The 18,760-nt window shown below is 31.6% G+C and overlaps 1 protein-coding gene across 2 annotated transcripts in view; it reads left to right on the top strand.

Annotated features, from left to right (window-relative positions):
* Positions 1–18,760, top strand: part of Lar (tyrosine-protein phosphatase Lar) — a 712,977-nt gene that overhangs the window by 676,547 nt on the left and 17,670 nt on the right. Inside the window, exons 12-17 of one of the 2 annotated variants that reach the window (XM_085959966.1) lie at positions 1,827–1,850; positions 5,212–5,312; positions 6,157–6,219; positions 6,341–6,470; positions 7,144–7,294; positions 7,972–8,108. In XM_085959966.1, coding sequence (XP_085816092.1) covers positions 1,827–1,850; positions 5,212–5,312; positions 6,157–6,219; positions 6,341–6,470; positions 7,144–7,294; positions 7,972–8,108 — 606 coding nt within the window. The remainder of the gene's footprint in view (positions 1–1,826; positions 1,851–5,211; positions 5,313–6,156; positions 6,220–6,340; positions 6,471–7,143; positions 7,295–7,971; positions 8,109–18,760) is intronic. The other variant, XM_085959967.1, reaches the window with a different exon arrangement.

Below are 18,760 nucleotides of genomic sequence, written 5' to 3'. Positions count from 1 at the left end.
GTTTTTTAAACTATAATCAGTGCAAATGTATTATTATTTTAAACAAAGCTTTTTAATTTAAAGATTTTCGTGGATCGGGAAGTCTCAAGTAGGTAACAGTTCTGTGAACGCCTTTGGTGGGGAGTCAACATACACATCATATTGAGTAGCCAATTTAAAAAAAAAAATGCATTTTACTCTCGAAATGATTGTTCCAACTTTGTTTTAGGTGTTGTGTCAAGCTTTATATTTAATCGTTCAACTCTAATTAACTATTTGATAGTTATGAATATAGTAACTATTTACATGTACCTTACAGTGTGTTTCATTTTATGTGCGCAGTATTATTTGTATGCTAACAGTTTGCCCGCAAAGGGAAGCATCGCTTTTACTAAAACATTGCATTGTGATTATTGTATTTGTCCACTTTATTATTTATCGTGTTTGAGATGAGATGATATTCTTTTCCATGCATATTCAATCGTCTGATTGATTGGTTGTTATTCACGGGCTGTCGCCACGTCCCAACGCTTGATGTAAGTTATTTGTTTTGTGATATGGCCGTTTGAAATGATTATGATTTTGGCACCGATTTTTTTCACTATCCATAAGTCTGTTGTACATAAAAATCTGTACATACGTTATTTATAAACACCTCTGTATTTATATTAGCAAACATGGAATTAATGCACCTAGGTACTTAATTAAGATATACATAAAAATCAATTACGTCCCTATATTTTTCAAATATCACTTTTTCCACAAAATAAGACACGTGTAATGTGATTGATGTTCACAATAAATGCTCTTTTGAAAATATTTCGTACATTACGTGATTCAAATCGTGTATTTCACGTCATTATCAACACTATCTACTTAAAAATGCAATATTTGTTATGGTTTTGAAACAAAGTTGTTTTTTTGTTGATTTTACTATATCTGAGTTATTTATTTTGACAGCTGTTTTTTCGGAACGGTCGATTATCGTTTAGGTATAATTTATAATATCAACCGTACCGACGATGAGTTCGTAGGCGATACAACTATCAATATAAGTAACTCAAATATAAATTTGCATTAACTTTATTTCGTAACCATTCGTATGCGCTAGTTCAATTAATAATGCAATATTTATTGTTTTCAATGACATTAAGATCAAAATTTTTAAATACTTAGTAAATTACAAATAATTGTATTTATCCATATAGGTACATGCTATTAGTTGTGTAGGTACATATTATTATGTAGCACCATTTTCTCCGTGGTTAAAAAGAATCACTCAGTTTATTCATTCTTTCTTTAAATCAACTGAATTCGTTTTTCTCTTAAAAAAACAATGTAAGATATTAATCTCACCCGCGTCTTCGCAAATTTGTAGGAGCTTTATCATGTCATCAGAATTTTTAACGGTCATTTTATAAAAGCTTGTCATTATCAATTTCAACGAAGTTTATAAATGACATAAAATCTTAAAATGCTATTGAAATTCAAAATATTTAAAGGACATAATTATTAAAGTGTGGTGTATTTAAAAAAAAACTTTAATAATATAAATACATTGGTGTTTTTTTTTGTATTATTTCAACTGCACATTTTTTTATTTTGAAATTTTACAAAACGAAAAAAAAATTTGTATCATAATAATATTGAATATCATTTGTAGCATTCTTTGTGTTTTGTTTTATTTACTCGTGTACAAACAATATATTAACAGATATAATTTCATATTATTAACATTAAATTGTTTTATTTAATACAATATAATTGTGTAATGCTGTCTTGTTCTTCCATGACTAATAATATACTGACTAAATATTTCTTGTCTTCTTTCATCTCTTGGACTTCAGTGGATTCCTCGTATGGAGGCGCCAGTGAGTAAACTTTATGGAGCTTTCGTGGCTTTTCTTATTTTATTTGTATATCTATATTTTAGTATGCCTGCTTGTAGTATTTAAATATATATTCTATTATATTCTTCTCATATATGTAATTAACTAGTAAACATGTAGGTTATAGTTTGTGTGCTTGTGTGAATTAAGTTGTTTTGTGTGGTAGGTACATGTTATGGCTTTTGAATAATTTATTAGGTAATTATATAAATTCACGGTTTAAGTTTAAGAGGTATTCCTAGGATATATAAAAATCATTTGTTATTATTCTAATAGTTATCTAAGACTTTATTTCTATTTAATATCGCCAATACTGATCTTGGTGGTTTTTAAAAACAATAAAACTTTGTAAATAAACAGTGTATTCATCGAATCAGGGCTTTTTATAAAAAGTTTATGAAATATTTCCTGAATCCACCGCCTAAACTAAGAATGCAACGGTTCAGCACCGCCAACTGGATACCAGGACAACTGGATGATATACATCTTGGCGTCGCATTTATAAATGAAATTTGTGAAAAAATTCAAATTAATACATTAGGTACTAATTTGGCAAGCAAATAAACAAGTAATTCTAAAATAGCTAGTAATAGTAGCTATCTGTAATACAAATTCTAATATTGCATTGAACTGAAAGGTTATTACGCAATATCTGAAATGCATTGTTACAATTTACGGAATATCACACAATTTATTCATAGTATTGTACAACATCAGTGAAAGATTGGAAGTGAGTTTTTGCAACAGCAATTCTCGCCATACTGTAGGTATTTATAGAGAAGATACTTTATCTCTACCCACTCAGTCCATTATTTGACTTGCTGGTTCAAGGCGTAACGCCCGCATTTTTATTTGCGAATTTCATTAATTATAGCGGCGCCTGGAGGTCGGCCACTCAGTTGTCCTAGCATCCAGTCGGCGGAGCCAAATGGTTCCTGCGCATCTATTCTATATACAAGACGGCTATCGGCAGCTATCGAAGGTAGTTTTGTATCGAAGTATTAGCACTGATCGTAACAATTACAATAAGTTACTTGTAATTGTTTCAATAAGTACCATGTTTTAACATCACCTCTCTTGGGTGTGATAAATTTTAGAGCGAGATAGACAGTTTTGACTGCTTAGACCAGCGATACTCAACTTGCGGCGCCCTTTAAGCTTTTATGTGCGGCCCGAAACACATTTATTATCAGGAATTTCGTACATCTTGAAATTCGTTTCGACTTTGACGCACAGATAGTGACACCCGAAGAGGATTGTCATTATGGTCCACATCAGATCTGGTATAAGAGTGTTGCTATTGCACACGATTAATTTAAAAAACACGCATAATTTTTAAAATCTCAAAAATGTTTTGTAAAAAAGGGGGGGTTTCATGATTTTTTTCGTCACACCAGTAGTAATGCGGCCCGCGTTACTTTACAAATATATGAATTTGGCCCGAAGAAAAAAAAGGTTGAGTATCATTGGTTTAGACGGTAAACTTACTGTAGCAATTATAATACTTCCAAACATATGAAAAACTACCTTCGATAGCTACCGGTAGCAGTCTTGTGTATAGATTAGATGCGCTGATCAATTTGACTTTATTGTGATTAAAGGAAGACACAACTAGTTTTTAAACTTTCAGTTTTTATATTGAAATTATAAATTTGAAAAATCTCAGAAACATTTTTTAAGATTTTTTCAATCAGTATGTTTGTGGGGCTTTTTAAAATTGTTTATTTCCATTTTTAAAACATCCTACATTCTTTAATATTTAGTATTAATACTTGTTGAATTAAAAAAATATTGCTTTAAAAATTTAAATTACGTCGTTTACAACATTTTCTTATTTATAATATCATAAATATGCACGCATGGAGATAATTGCACAAAGTGTATTTCTATATTATGTTGTTTATGTATACGCTAAATAGATCCTTTTAGTACAGTTTTATTAGCGATTTTAGAATTTCTGTTTTAGACTAAATCTTTTTACTTCTTTCAAATTACATCACTAGCTGAAAATACATTTTTTTGTGTTTTTATTATCTCATTTTTGTTGTTTTTTTAATTACACCTTATTGATAGTGGAGTCTTACGAAATATTGATTTAATTTAATTTGATGTTTATTACATCACGTGTGATTAAATACCCCACATAATAGTTATACTGTCCAAGTGTTGTAATTTCTGAATATGTTTTAATGACTATTACTTCACCTAGCACTTAGATTTAGTTTATATACTAGAACTATTTAACTCCACCGTAGAGGTACAAAAAATGTGTGATATATTACAATTTGCATTGTTAAACCTTTTAGCTTACGTTTTGTTAATTAAGTGAGTTAGTAGTTAGTTGAAGAATCACGTCTTACTAATATATAATTGAATAATAAATTACCTAGTAAGAATAATAATTATTGTCCTTCTAAAGATTGGTTAAATTACACAAATGTATAATTACACGATTATAACTTGAATAAACTAAATAGATATTGACACAACTGTAACAAATCTTTGGAGAGATAATAAAATTCAGTGTCTTTTAAAATTTTAATGAATTCAGCGTTTACTTTACTAAATTAATTTCATGATAATCTTTTGATGTTGTTGGTGTCACTTTGTACTTCACCGTGTTTCAAACACGTGTCGTATAAAATTAAAATAATTTCACACGTGGTGAATACAGAGTGGTGCGACAACATTAAATATAAATAATTCTGTAAGTATTTATGTAACTATTGTCTATTTTTTCTGGTCTAGTATAAATTCAGTATCTTATAAAATATATAGATATATATATACCTATACCTTTAAATATAACCGCGCTTTGATACTATCTGTATAACACGTGAACACAAAACATATAATTGATATTAATAATATGCTAAGCAAAAAAGGAGTGAGGAACAGTTAGGTGAAAAATTATAGGCTTATAAGGTTTATAATGTCATCTTCAGGAAGAGTTGTTCCATGACGAAGTTACTATAATTTTACAGTAGTAGTGGAAAAAAGACTATTTGCTCTTTTGGACAACTTAATATCGTGACTTACTCCTTTTTGAATATACAATCTTTATGCATACCTATTTCGATATCGTTTAAAAGATATTTTATTAAGTATGTAGGTGAATACAATAAAACATTATTTTATAGCCTTTTTCGCCATAAAAAAATGACTGTATTGATTGAAAACGCGCATTTTTCTGAAATAATTAATTTGTAATGTTTTTTTAATTTGTATGTCTAGTGTGTAGGTACCTACTTTTTTCAGATATATTCTATTTTTAAATCTTTAATATTAATCGTAAACATATTTGCTTGTAACTTGAGTAATAACATATTTCCACCCTCCTCAGAACCTGGAACATCCCCAAGAAACGTACAAGTGAGGCCACTAAGCTCCAGCACCATGGTCATTCAATGGGATGAACCAGAGACGCCTAACGGACAGGTTACGGTAAGTTATCCATCACAGATTTAGTGACAACACGTATGCTAATGAACTTACACCCAGTTGACATTACAGTATTAATGAATCATATTGCATCTTTGGTGTACATAACCCATTACTGAACATACATAATTTGAAACCACTTCTGAGAAATATTTAACCACCAACCTATTAAGTACATTATTATAAGATCACTCAGGGGCACACACAAGGGGGTGTTTTCGGGTACGCAACACCCTCGAAACGAAAAAAAATCTAAATATTAAAGTGAATGGAATAAAAGTTCTTCGTCAGGACCTCGTGACTGAGGATCGTAACCCGGATGATTTGAATGTCGAACAGCGTTTTTAAAGGGTTGGCTCTGTTGCTACGATAACCACTCGTGAATGCGACATATCGGAATAACTCATAGCTGCAAACCAGGTGTTCATCGCTAGACTTAATATCTGGAGTTTAAAACCTTGCTCCTAATAAATTGTTATAGATATTTTTTCGAAAAACCCCTCCCCCCATACCATTTGTCCGTGGGTGTGGTCACTGAATAAGAGGAATCATACATGCGTCATGGACAATTATTATTGGTTATACACTAACATTTCCTTTGTAAATAATTAAGAAAACAAGTTGAAGTAGAAAACCTAATTTCATCGGATATTGGTGTTCAACGTGTAATGGTTTCTTTTGACATGCAACGATGATACAGGGATACATTACAAGTGGATGCCGATTTAATGTTTATGTTCAATTTCTACTACATGTTCACTTTTTTAATTTTGAAAAATCAGTATATACTTACATATAATATTATCATATTACTATATTATATTATATTAATATGTTTTCTTTTCAGGGCTACAAAGTTTACTTTACGACTAACCCCGTACTACAGATGCAATCATGGAACTCGCAAATGGTATGTTCACTTTGTCAATCATTCATGGTCTCAATTCAATATCGTTTTTTTCTAACGTATACATGTATACCTACCTACGTACCTATGTACCTTTACATTTTGACTTTGTTTCTTTACCCAGGTTGACAATAACCAATTAACGACAATTAGCGAACTGACGCCATTGACTGTTTATACTATAAGAGTCCAGGCCTTCACGTCTGTCGGACCTGGTCCCCTGTCCGTTCCGGTGCAGGTTAAGACGCAGCAAGGTAATTTTACATCATCATAATATGCTTTCATTTAAATTTAACCGGATATTTTAGTAAATACTTTATTCCAATATTACATACAGACTCTTTCTTATAGATAGCGTTGTAGTACACATAATATCAAAAAAGCTGTGTACAACATTAGCTATATCTGACCCTGGTGGAAAAATATCGTACTTGCGGAAAATAATATTTTCTTATATAACACCTAATATTAATTATGTTTTCAATTTGATTCCATTAATAGCGTTCTTATTAGTTTAAATTACTAATTATATACCGTACAATTTGGTACTTCCATACACAATTGTTTATTCTTTGTAAATCGTACATTTATCATTAGTGAGTACCTATACGCAATACCCGTAGATGCCGTAACATAAACATATTCCAAGTGAAATAACGCAATACATAGATCTGTTAGAATTTAAATTCAAAATCCGTCAAGTAACCTCCAACGATAATTTTATTTTAAATATATATTGAAATTATTGTTGAAGTCATTATATCAATCTGTCAATCTATAACTATTTGTCACAAACGATACTTTACCTCTGACTTAAAGTTATTGCCAATGATTCACCTCCATCATAGTTTTTCGAAATCCGCTTTTCTTCGAAGTTTACAATTTAAATCGCCGACTTTCATATAATATGACAATGATTTTCTACAGGTGTCCCTTCGCAACCGTCTAACCTGCGATCGGCCGACATCGGTGAAACATCGGTAACTCTCCAGTGGAGCAAACCGACACACTCGGGCGAAAACATCGTCAGCTACGAACTCTATTGGAACGATACGTATGCCAAGGAGAAGCATCACAGGTGAGCAACTTTAATGCATAACCTAGTAACATGTGTCTACTAGTTTAGTGTGTGACCAGGTCACTGATTCATATTAATATCATCAGTCTTATCATCGTGTTGTTTGTATTGTATCGACATTTAAAATAGTTACTATTGCTCTCCCATTGAAGCACTTCAAAAACGGACGAACCACTTAGTAACCCCATTGTTACTAACTATTACTACTAACCCCTAAAAAACCTCCATTGTGTAAGGCAGTGGCGAAGGGTGGAGGTAGGCTGTCAATACCTGACATAAATAGTGTAACGCTTTACGTTGTCAGTCAAAGTATGACTGAAAAAGTGTGCACAATTTTGTCATATCGCCCAAAATATAGCAAAACTATTATGATTTGGTTTAGGCAGGGTTTAATTGATTTTTGAAACTAAACAACACTATCCTTAAATTAGTCTTAGTTCAATAAAAACAAATACTTATGAGTATTATGACTATCAACGTTTAATGTGCACTATTTATGGCGGATCGTAACAGCCTACCTCCACCATTCGCTTCTGGCGTAAGGTTTCTTAAGTTTATCGGAATATAGTGAGGCAATTTACTATTTAATATAGCTGTTCGTTGATAATCCAACTGTAGTAAAATATCTACCCACCTTTATATTGAGACTAATTTGTTGTTATTTGTCTATCCACTAGGCGAATCCCCATTTCGGAGAGTTACACCCTGAGCGGGCTCTACCCGAACACCCTCTACTACGTGTGGCTGGCAGCCAGGTCCCAGCGTGGTGAGGGCGCCAATACGCCACCCGTACCGGTTCGCACCAAGCAGTACGGTAAGGGAACGAGTGGCTCTAGCCCTATCCTAGCTACTGGCTCACTACTAACTAGTAGTGACCAATGAGGAACTTCAGGATAAACCGATCAGGGAAGATGGTGGCACGTCAGGATTTAAAAAAAATATATTGGCAACGTATTATCAAAAAGAATAGTAATCAACGTATGTAGTGCTTTACAATATTCCATGAAAAATGGACGTCATTATTTACTCAGTAAAACTGTTATGATAATAATGCAATGATTTTTTTTTACTTGTCACAACAAAATAAAACGTTTTCAATACGTCAAATTGAGCAAGTTTTTTTTAACGTAATTCTACAGTTCATTACATAATTTTATTGAACACATTTGACATACATAGGGTTTGGCCACACTGGCGAAAAAACGATGCGTTTCCAAAGTTTATTCAGTATTATAGAGAGCTTACACTGCTCGTTTGCGGCTATGATCCGGAACAAAATGAAGTCGATATTATTGTATATTTTCATAAATAGATATGTATGAAAATAATTTTCTGCTAAAAGCGGTCTTGTTTGTGTGATTCAAATAATGTGGCGTTGTTTATATCAATATATTTGTTACGGAACATAGGAAAATCGCAACGTTTTTCGGTATCCGCAATTCAGCTCAGTGTGGCCAGGCTAGACTTAATATTTTTTTGTTATATAAGTCTATTGATATGTTACTTAACTGTCAAAAATATACTGGTACTTTCAGGAAGGTTTAACGGAAATAAATTTTCAATAATATAATTGTGATAAAATTCTTTAACATAATTTTAAAGAAACTCTTTCAATATATCGATCTAAATAATATTAAATAGGTACGTTGCCAATTTTTTTAATCACTGTTTGGCTGAGCGTGTTAAAACCAAAGCCTAAATAAAATTAACTATATTTCCTGTTCGTGCCACCAAATATGAATATTAATATAAAAAGAATCATTTGTCATCATCATGCGTTGAAACGTTAACTGGGATCCATGCTGTTCAGAGTAATGTTGTTCATTTCACACACCCTTCATACACATTATCACTCGAAAACATAATCAAAAATAATTATTATTATATTCACCGATGCTTTGTGTCTAACGCCTCAAAAATAATAACATATCGTCCATGTTAGGTACCTCCCATTCGAAAAATCAACAATCAAACCCTGTTTTTTAATTCTACATTTTTTAAAAGATATTTTGATAAGCGGTATTAAACAGGGTACCGCTCTAGAAGTTGACAAAAACAACACCACTTTCCTAAACTTGTTGGATTTCATGGACATTTTATTTTATTAGGCATGCCCAGCATGAATACAGGTGTTCCATACTTTACGTTTCGCTGCACTTGGAGGTTTGGTTATCAGAAACCTGCCATGCCATATTATCATATTGCCCCAAGTTCACCGACCTAGCATGTTTCGCGCTCTTCTGAGGGTTTTCAGTTGTAAAATTGCTAGCTACAGGGAGGTTTTACTAAGATTTTCCACAGCAAACGGGTTAAGTATTTAAAAATATTTTTTTTTTCACAAAGCATATAGCAACCTAAAATAAGACATACCGTGTTGTAGATCTTTCTTTCGGGCAATCTTCTGAATACATGAGGTTGCAGTTTGGTATTGAATAAACAGAAGTCATACAAACTTTAGTGACAAACAGTCTTTCGTCGTGATATCCGGAGGGTTCCTTGAATCCACGTGCCTCGTGCGCGCATACGAGACCCTAAGTATGTGATTGGACCCCATGTATTGCCTCACTTTTCTCAAGATACCAGTCCTCGCCCCTGTCTTAATATATTCGTATAAATACTATGACTCGGTTGATACCTAAGGTACTAACCCAAAATCAGTAACATTTTACAATAATAAACATCTAACATCAATCTTTTCTGGTTCTACAAGGCTTTTAAATCAAAACACTAATTTTAAATCAAATTATTGATAACTCCCGCTTTCTATCAATATTTTATATTATGTGTTTAATTTTAAACTTTATTTTTCGTAAATCGCTATATATAACAAGTATTAAAGAGGGATATAGTGATAGCAATATATTTTCTTTAGATCACTAAACAATATCTTACCTAAGAAGAATATTATTCGTATGACTTATTATATTTTATTCAATTTTAGTTGTGGGAATTTTAATCTCCTGGTTTCAACTCAATTCATAAACTACATGAGTTATAAATAATGTACACGCAACAGTGAATTATTTTTTGCGGGCGCTACCAATTGACTACATGTGTCTGTCGAAATCCGTTTACATCTTTCCAGTGATGGTGACTAGCGATGAATTATTAATTATTAATTTTTGAATTTGTCCTTAATTTCTCGAAGATTTCGAGATTTCCAAGCCAAAAAGTGACAATTTGCAACATTAGAGGATAGTTATAAAAGTTTTACGGCCATAAATAGTTGTAATTTCTTCACGAAATAACACACTTGTATAAACGTCTAAACGTTGAATTTCTCCGTCAAATTTCGCGCAAAATGTCCCTTATGTCCTTCTAGTAGTTATGTTATTATACTCGTATTAACTCTTGTAGCTGTTGAACTAGATGACTGCTGACGCTGTCATTTTCAGATACTTAATGATTGAATATTAATTTGGAGCATAGAGCGGTTAAACACCTTGTACCTTTTACCATGCCATCAGCACGGTCGTAAGACAATTCGTCTCGTCGAAAAAAATAAAAATAGTAGGATGCACATCGTTGTCGATTCAGTATTGGTTTAAACCCTTTGCCAAACCATCTCTAGTATCACTTCCACATTTAAATGCTCAATCTGTTTATTGGACAATTAAAGCACTTTCACTATGGTTACAAAATATTCCAGAAAAAAGTTACCGAAACAATCTTAAATGTTTCATACATTTCGCCTATGCATAGTATCGTATTGTAAACAAGCAATAATATCCACATATTCCTGCCGACACGCTCGCATTCCAACACTTGCTTGCTAAGACCTGCTCGGCAGACATGAGCGCATATCGGTATAACTTGCATCGTGTGTGTGTATTTATTTTGAAAAAAGTATCTATTCACCACGAATTTACTATAATTACTTACTATACAGTTTTCGCGCTTTTTTTTACTTCTACCGCTCCAAAATTTATATTCAACACCCCCTGTGGATCGCCCACTCTGGGAAACACCGATTTGACTTGAATCAGTTTGAATAATAAAGTGGTCATCGCTTTATTTGGGATACTTAGTTTTGTTTCGAGGATTATTGATTTTCCATTGAAATACAGAGAAAAAATAGTTTCGTGCGTATGTGTCTAAAATTCTAAAACAAATACCATCCTAATATCCCGACCTTTTACTCGTAATACTGCTCTATATTCAGTTTCGCTCCTTCCGATATTTTCAATTTTCCCACATCGCCGCTCACATGCAAATTCGGCTGTCGAGCCGCGCTCCGTCGCACTTCAAAGCTGGAAACCAAGTGAAACAGAAACATCAGAAGACGTCTGACCTCTCGCCTTCGGGGATCACGTCTGGCTGACATGTTGACAGTTCCGACTATAGTAGATAGATCCCATGGATATTTTGCCCCTTAGATGTGCCCACTGAATATTATGTAAGTTTTTATTTCAGTGCGTATGGGTATTTTTTATGAAACTAAAAAATAAACACATACATTTGCATTCGCTGTGTGAAACTGATTCGAATCATTTCGATTGATTCCGTCATATGGATTGAATCATTCATTTGATCAATTTACATATCGATTGGTACCATCATTATTATTCATAATTGTTTATGTAACAAAAGATTATCCTGGCATGAAATTCCCAAATAGATCGATATTATAGAACTCATTTTTATAGCCAATTTAAGTAATTTATCTAAATCAATAGGTAAAACACGCAATTTTCAATATCTTAGTTACACTAAAACTTATTTTATTGTATATTATACCATTGTCAGGTCTCCAATTAAAAGATAAAGTAATTCTTATATTAACTGATGACATTTTACTACTGATTTTTATATACATATTATGTATTGCATAAAATATTTTTTTTTACTAAGCAAAGTACATATTTGTAACTTAATATGAACACATTCGTTTTCAATGTAAAATGAAATCAATGTATGCATCATATGCTCAATATTTTTTTAATATGACCAAAGTTGTCATATATTTCACTTGATGAGTGCGTTTAGTGTCTGAAGATGCATAAAGGAGAAACCCGGGTGGCGTTCGATTCAAATCAACAGTGCGATAGGTACTAAAATAAACGACATATTACCTATATTAAATAATAAATTGAAAAGGTGGAATATAAAGTCTCTTACGAATAACTTTTGAAAATATTTTTTCACATCACGAAACGATCGCTAAATTTTTAACTATGATTTCTTGCTTGTCTGCTGCTTCTTCACCAAAATCGTCTTGTCATAATTTTTCGAATATAGCAACACTGATAGTGATAATAATTCAACCATCAAATTTCAAAATTCTAAGTAGGTACCATAATGTAAAATAATTACAAGACAAAAAGAACTTTTTATGTACAACGTTTTTAAATTTTCTGTTGAATTATTATGCTCAATATGCTCAAACTTTTACTTGATATGAAGTAAATAAAAAACAAACAAATATATAATACTGATTTCATTTTGATTTCCATAGTAACGCACGTATATATTAATAATTTAGTTGCTAGGACCCACTTAGCAACCAATAATAGTGGATTGGATTACGGATTTCTTCCGAAATAACTTTTCATACAAAACAGAGTTAACTGAAAATGAATTCAATTCTACTTAAAGATGGCTAAAAGTATTAAAAGAATGCATTGGCATCGTGTTCTCATAACTATTCTAAAAGTTTCAAATGTCTAGCTAGTCGTCAAGTTAGTTAAAAATCGATTGCAATATTTGTACTGGACAAACAACCACCGGACAAACAAAAATACGAGCTAATAAAAACGTTGTAAAAAATACATTTTTTTATCGATTTTGACGTTTTAACTTTTTTTTCCAGTCAATTTATAACAACGTAGGTTTTTTTCTGCGTTAGGTACACCCGTTTAATGTCGCAAATTTTCTTGTTTATGCGATATGGGAAGTCGCTATCGAGCCTCGTGCATATATAGTAGCAATAATGTGCTCGTTTGCGATGATTCGGCTCATTTCGCACTATTTTATTCCGCCCGCCGAAATGAATCAAATGACCCACACATGTAAATCACTCTTCGACCTTGCCACGTGTCGCGCACTTTCTAATTCGCCATACCTTTAGGCATAGTTTGGATAAACCGGGTAAAAATGTGAAAATCCGCGAGTCTGAATATCATATTCGAATGGTTATAAAATCATAACCAGAATCCTCATTCTGATTTAATCACAACACCCTCTCATTTGAATTTTATCGTCCTAGTTTTATTTAAATTGGAATACCTAGTCCAGGGTTGGCGAACCTTTTTACGTACGCGCCCCAAATTTTACCAAATATTATTTTGACGTGCCGAGCAGTTTTTCATTGAGAAAAAATGGTTTTTAAGAATTCTATTTAAAAATGATGATGTTCTTGTTATCACTCACAAAACATAGCATAGATTATATCTTTTTTATGATTTTACCGATGCTATGACTACGACTCTCTGTCGTATCGCCTCTTCTCTTCTAGAAGCGGATCCGCCAATCAGGTCCTCACTCATATTCTGTAAAAGAACTTTACAATTTTGCCAAGCTCTTCCGTCTTACCTACCACCAGGGCACCTTTTAATTCTTCGACATTCTCAAAGATATCGCATTGTACCTACTGCTATATGTACAATGTCTTCTTAAACATCACATCGCTTCTTCCCATGGGGACATCAAATCTTTAACCCACTGTGTGCCCTGTTCTTAGCTTCAGTATTAGTTAGATATATCTTTATTACTTTTTTTAATTTCGCCATACATTTCGGTTCACCAATTTTTAAACTGTCTGCCAGAATTACTACTACAGCTGTTTTTGTGGGTGTAAATGAAATTTTTTGTTATTGTATTACTTAGTTTTGTTCTTTACGCACAAATTGACATCAGAATCGCTCCGATCAGATGAGGCATTCTCTCGCTACAGCGGTAACAAGCATTGTAAATTGATCGAAAACAGAGGTTCGCGGCGCGGCTTCTCCTGCCGCCTGATGAAGTTAGTGCGATAATATTATGTGACGGATAAAACCTAAGAACCGAGCTATGGAATTATATATTTTACATTAAACGTAATGCGTATTCTTGAAGAGTATTTACCTGCTATTTTTAAACAATGCGATCTGTCATTTATTATTATTATTATAGGTATATTTTTTCTCTTATAAATAAAACATTCGCGTGTCATATTTTCGCCAACACTGACCTAGTCGAACATATATTCAATGAATAATAAAAGCTAGATTCAAATTTCGACCGAAGTTGTCTCTCTATAATTAATCCTAAACACCATGGTTTATTTTATATAAACACTTTTATTACAATGAAACCTTTTTCTGATTTATCCTAGAAAATATTATTTATTTTCTATTCATTCTTAATAATTATTCCTGAATTGTCAATTCAATGCTTGTTTATTTATTTTTACCCACTATTTCTGTTGGAGATAAAAATAATATTGTTATACATTTATCTTGTTTTATCTACCTTTATATTAAAATAAATAATAGTTTATTGTTTTGTCTACGTAGATATTATTCGTTAATTTAAACATAAATAAAGCTTGCTCATACAGAATATTTTACTTTCTAAATATATTATTACAATTATTAAGTTAAACCCACGTGAACGTAAATAAGCATACATTTACTCAGATCTATGAAAATATAGTTTATTTACATGTAAGTAGGTTGAATTCTTCTAAAAATATTTCTAGTATACTTTTCATATTATATATACATATGTACAGGTACATATATATTAGGTTTACGTCGCGAATGCTCCTATGTAAACTTTCTAAGCTTTTACGCTTTCTGATGAAATCACACGACACATTATTTTTGAGGCCTCGTGACACATTCGGCAAGTGAATAAACGTTTTTACTTCATTCAGCAAGTAAAATTATCACCATTACACTTATAAGTATAGTTATGCCAGCGAGATTTCAAATTTATGTCCCTGGAACCCAGTTACTTATGAAAATATCAGTTTAGTCTCGTTGGCAGAATTATCCACACAATCAAACAACAAACTCAAATGGTAGGTAAAATTATAAAGTTCTTAGGTGTTTTGTCCGAGCACCCAGCACAAGTATTAAGTACACATAGTTGCACCAATCGCTCTCAGATATCACATTATATACTATTCAATGTTCGCTCGATATTGTACCATTATTACTTAAGTGTGTATTACATAATTTGTATTTTACAGCTTAAGATATCGTCATGGAAATAATTCTTTTTTTTTGTGCAAGTGATGCTGATGTTACGTATTATTGACCAATTCTATACAGCTCTATCGAATATTTTTTATCTACGAAAGCTCTTCACTTTGTTTATTTAATCGTAAATATACAATGTATTTGTATATTGCTAAGCTTTAATGTTCTTTAAGGAAAGCCATTATATTGAATAACAATATAAAAATATACATATTGGTATGTACCTACATCATGTCTATTTATTAACAGTGTAACTATTCATAATCACTTTTTATATATTTAATACGGGAGTTCTTTGAAACATTAATTTATTGATTTTATTGTATATTTAAAAAAAAAAGATGTGTCTCTACTTGAATTTATACAAATTATAAATAATTAAACTGTTACGGAATGGTTCTTTATAAAATTAGAACGTGTCTTGGAATGGTTATGCATTCAAGTGACATACGGTTGTTGTCAGTAAAGTTTTTAGTTGACAACGTCTCTTTAAAGATGACTGAAACAGATCTTTTCATCGTCGCTTATTTGTGTGGATGAATAACTTTTTATTGTGTTTTTATTTATTACTACTAGACTCAATTTAATGTTAACTTAATTTTCTTATTTCCACATATTAAATAATTGATTAATATTATTCTAAGCATAATTTGGTCTATGATTTGTGAAATGGTTCGTTGTTTCGACCTTTTGAAACAATACGAAAATTAATGAAATGTAATATCACATAAAATTGTGTTTATTTATCTTTATAATTATGTGAAAACGATCGTTTTAATCGAATTATTTCCATACACGGTATCTTTCGGCTGCTACAATATAATTATTATCGTAGAAAATATACCAAAGCCACTTGTTGTATTTGAAGCGTATCTAAAAATATATGAAGCTCTATTTTTGTAAGCAAGCCACACTGATTAATTATTATTGCTTATGCAAAAAAAAACGCCGGAGGGCAGGCAGCCTTCAATATTTTCAAATATTACACAGCCTAACTACCCCTTTTCGATCACCAGTATTTATCCGTATATCACCGTAATTTAGTATTTTTTATCAAGTATATTATTTTTTATAAGGCCTTTTCAAGATGTTAGCCATTAGCAAAATAACAGGTATAAATATTTATAACTATAATATTATGTTACACAATTAAATTGCAGACAACTCTACACTGATAGGACCAAAAACATTGACTCAGGTTTTCAACACAATATTCAAAAAAAAAAACTCAAATTATTGTCGGAGTGTTGTGAGAATGAACGAAAGATTTTTTTTTATTATCACTCGCATGCTTTTTTGTTTCATTTATAAATTATTGATAAAAAGTAATAAAATATTTTCTACTTAAATTATATTTATTATTACAATCTAGGAATGATTAATAATTATTTGTGTATTGATTTATTTTGTTATATTATAATGGCAAATGACTGAATTCTGTTTTAACGCACCGCACCTTATATTTTATTTTTTAATTATTTATTTTTCACATTTTTATTTTGTGCATTCAGTGACTGCACTTTTAATAATGAAACTATTTCAGGCAAAATTTTATCATAATTACAACGTATATTATAAACACACTCATCGAAATTTGTATGTGTTTCATGACATATATTATATTGTTGTGGTTGGATTTTTTCCTTCATAATCATTTTACCATGCCGGCTTGAAGTATTCAGGTATTATTTTGTTAAGGGGGTAAATAATTGCGGATCATTAAAATGTTGAAGCACAGTCTGTCATTGTGAAGAGTCGGCCTAACACACAAGTGTCGATAATGTTTCATTAAAAAGATGTATGAAACGGTGTACTTTCAGCCCTTCGTATCGCCTCCCTTAAACTACTCTCATGCAATAGGCTTCGTAATTATGTATTATTTTTCACATCTGATGCTCGTGGCAGTGGTGAAAATGATAGCTTCAAAAATAATGAGCTACCTACAACATAATTAAGTTCTCACTACTAGACTAGAACGAAAAGTTTATTGAAATATCGTTTTGAATATCTCCGTATTTATATAGTGTATCTTATCTAAGAGAATTGAATCTATTAAACTCTTGGTTTTAAATATGAAACGTATGTAGGTTATTTGTGTAGCGTAAACATTTTTTTTTCATTGATCCGTGAGTCAATAACTACTTAAATTCTTCTTTACATTTTAAAATATATATTATATTAATAGTATTTAACCGTAAATTCTCATTGTACCTACACATAAGTAATGCATGTACATTACCTATAACTTCGTGTCAATTGTGAAAGGTAATTTGTATATGGTGGAGTATACCAAACCTTTCACTTGAAAACTAAAAACCATAAATTATATAATAATATCATTGGATTAGTCTACAGATGTTGTATAGGTATGCAGTTTTTTGTGTTTTAAGGAAATCTAATTTGAATGATTCGAGTCAATAGAAAATCAATGATGATAAGGGTGTAGTATTTGATTGAGACAATGTTTTCGTATATTATTTATTTGGACATAGGTTATCTGTCAGCTAACCTTTGAAATATAGGTTATATTAATATAACAGTTATGATATAGTTAGAAACATATAAAAAATAAATAAATAGCTTTATTTAGATTCTAGGGGGTATATCAGTCCATCTACGCGAAGAAATAAAACGCCAGGAGGTTGTCCTTTAGGACCTAACTGCGTCAGGCTACGTTAGGCACAGGGGGCTAATTTATTGGCATTGATCGACAATACTTGACAAAACTGGACTTGTACAGGTCGCAGAACGACCATTCGGGCCTTTCGCGTTAGGTAAAGTCGCAAAATACCTTTTGTTTAGTGTGTGACTTACGCTGGATTAATGGTGTTTATTTTATTCAGGGGAAATCTCAAGTCGTACCGTGAACGAATGTCCCTAAGTGGATATAATATAATCTACCTACAAAGATCACATCAATGTTTTGGCAAATAGATATTCCGACAGTATGAAGTAATAGTCTGTATTATGTTTTTTTAATGTTGGTAACATTGCCGTTTTGGAGACACCTGACTAATTTTCGATAGATAGGATAGAATTTTATAGATATTATATTATTTACTTCGTAAGTTACTACTTTGGAATTAGGTATACACTTTTTTTAACATAGTACGTTAGTGCATTTATATGTCACGTAATATAAGATTTAATTTCTAGGTTGAATAAAATTTTTTTGTGTTTTTAATAAACATGATAAATTGACACTTGTAGGCGACTCAGGTTATTTGGCACATTCCAGTGACGTTACTACTGTTTACCGAAGTATAGGATAGGACTGAGTTAC

Source organism: Rhyacophila brunnea, unplaced genomic scaffold (genome assembly GCF_057557595.1).
Source record: "Rhyacophila brunnea isolate RB1 unplaced genomic scaffold, BYU_Rbru_1.0 scaffold_9, whole genome shotgun sequence".
Classification (NCBI taxonomy): Eukaryota; Metazoa; Arthropoda; class Insecta; order Trichoptera; family Rhyacophilidae; genus Rhyacophila; species Rhyacophila brunnea.
The sequence above is the reverse complement of the archived record's forward strand: the minus strand, read 5'-3'. Positions and strand labels throughout refer to the sequence as shown.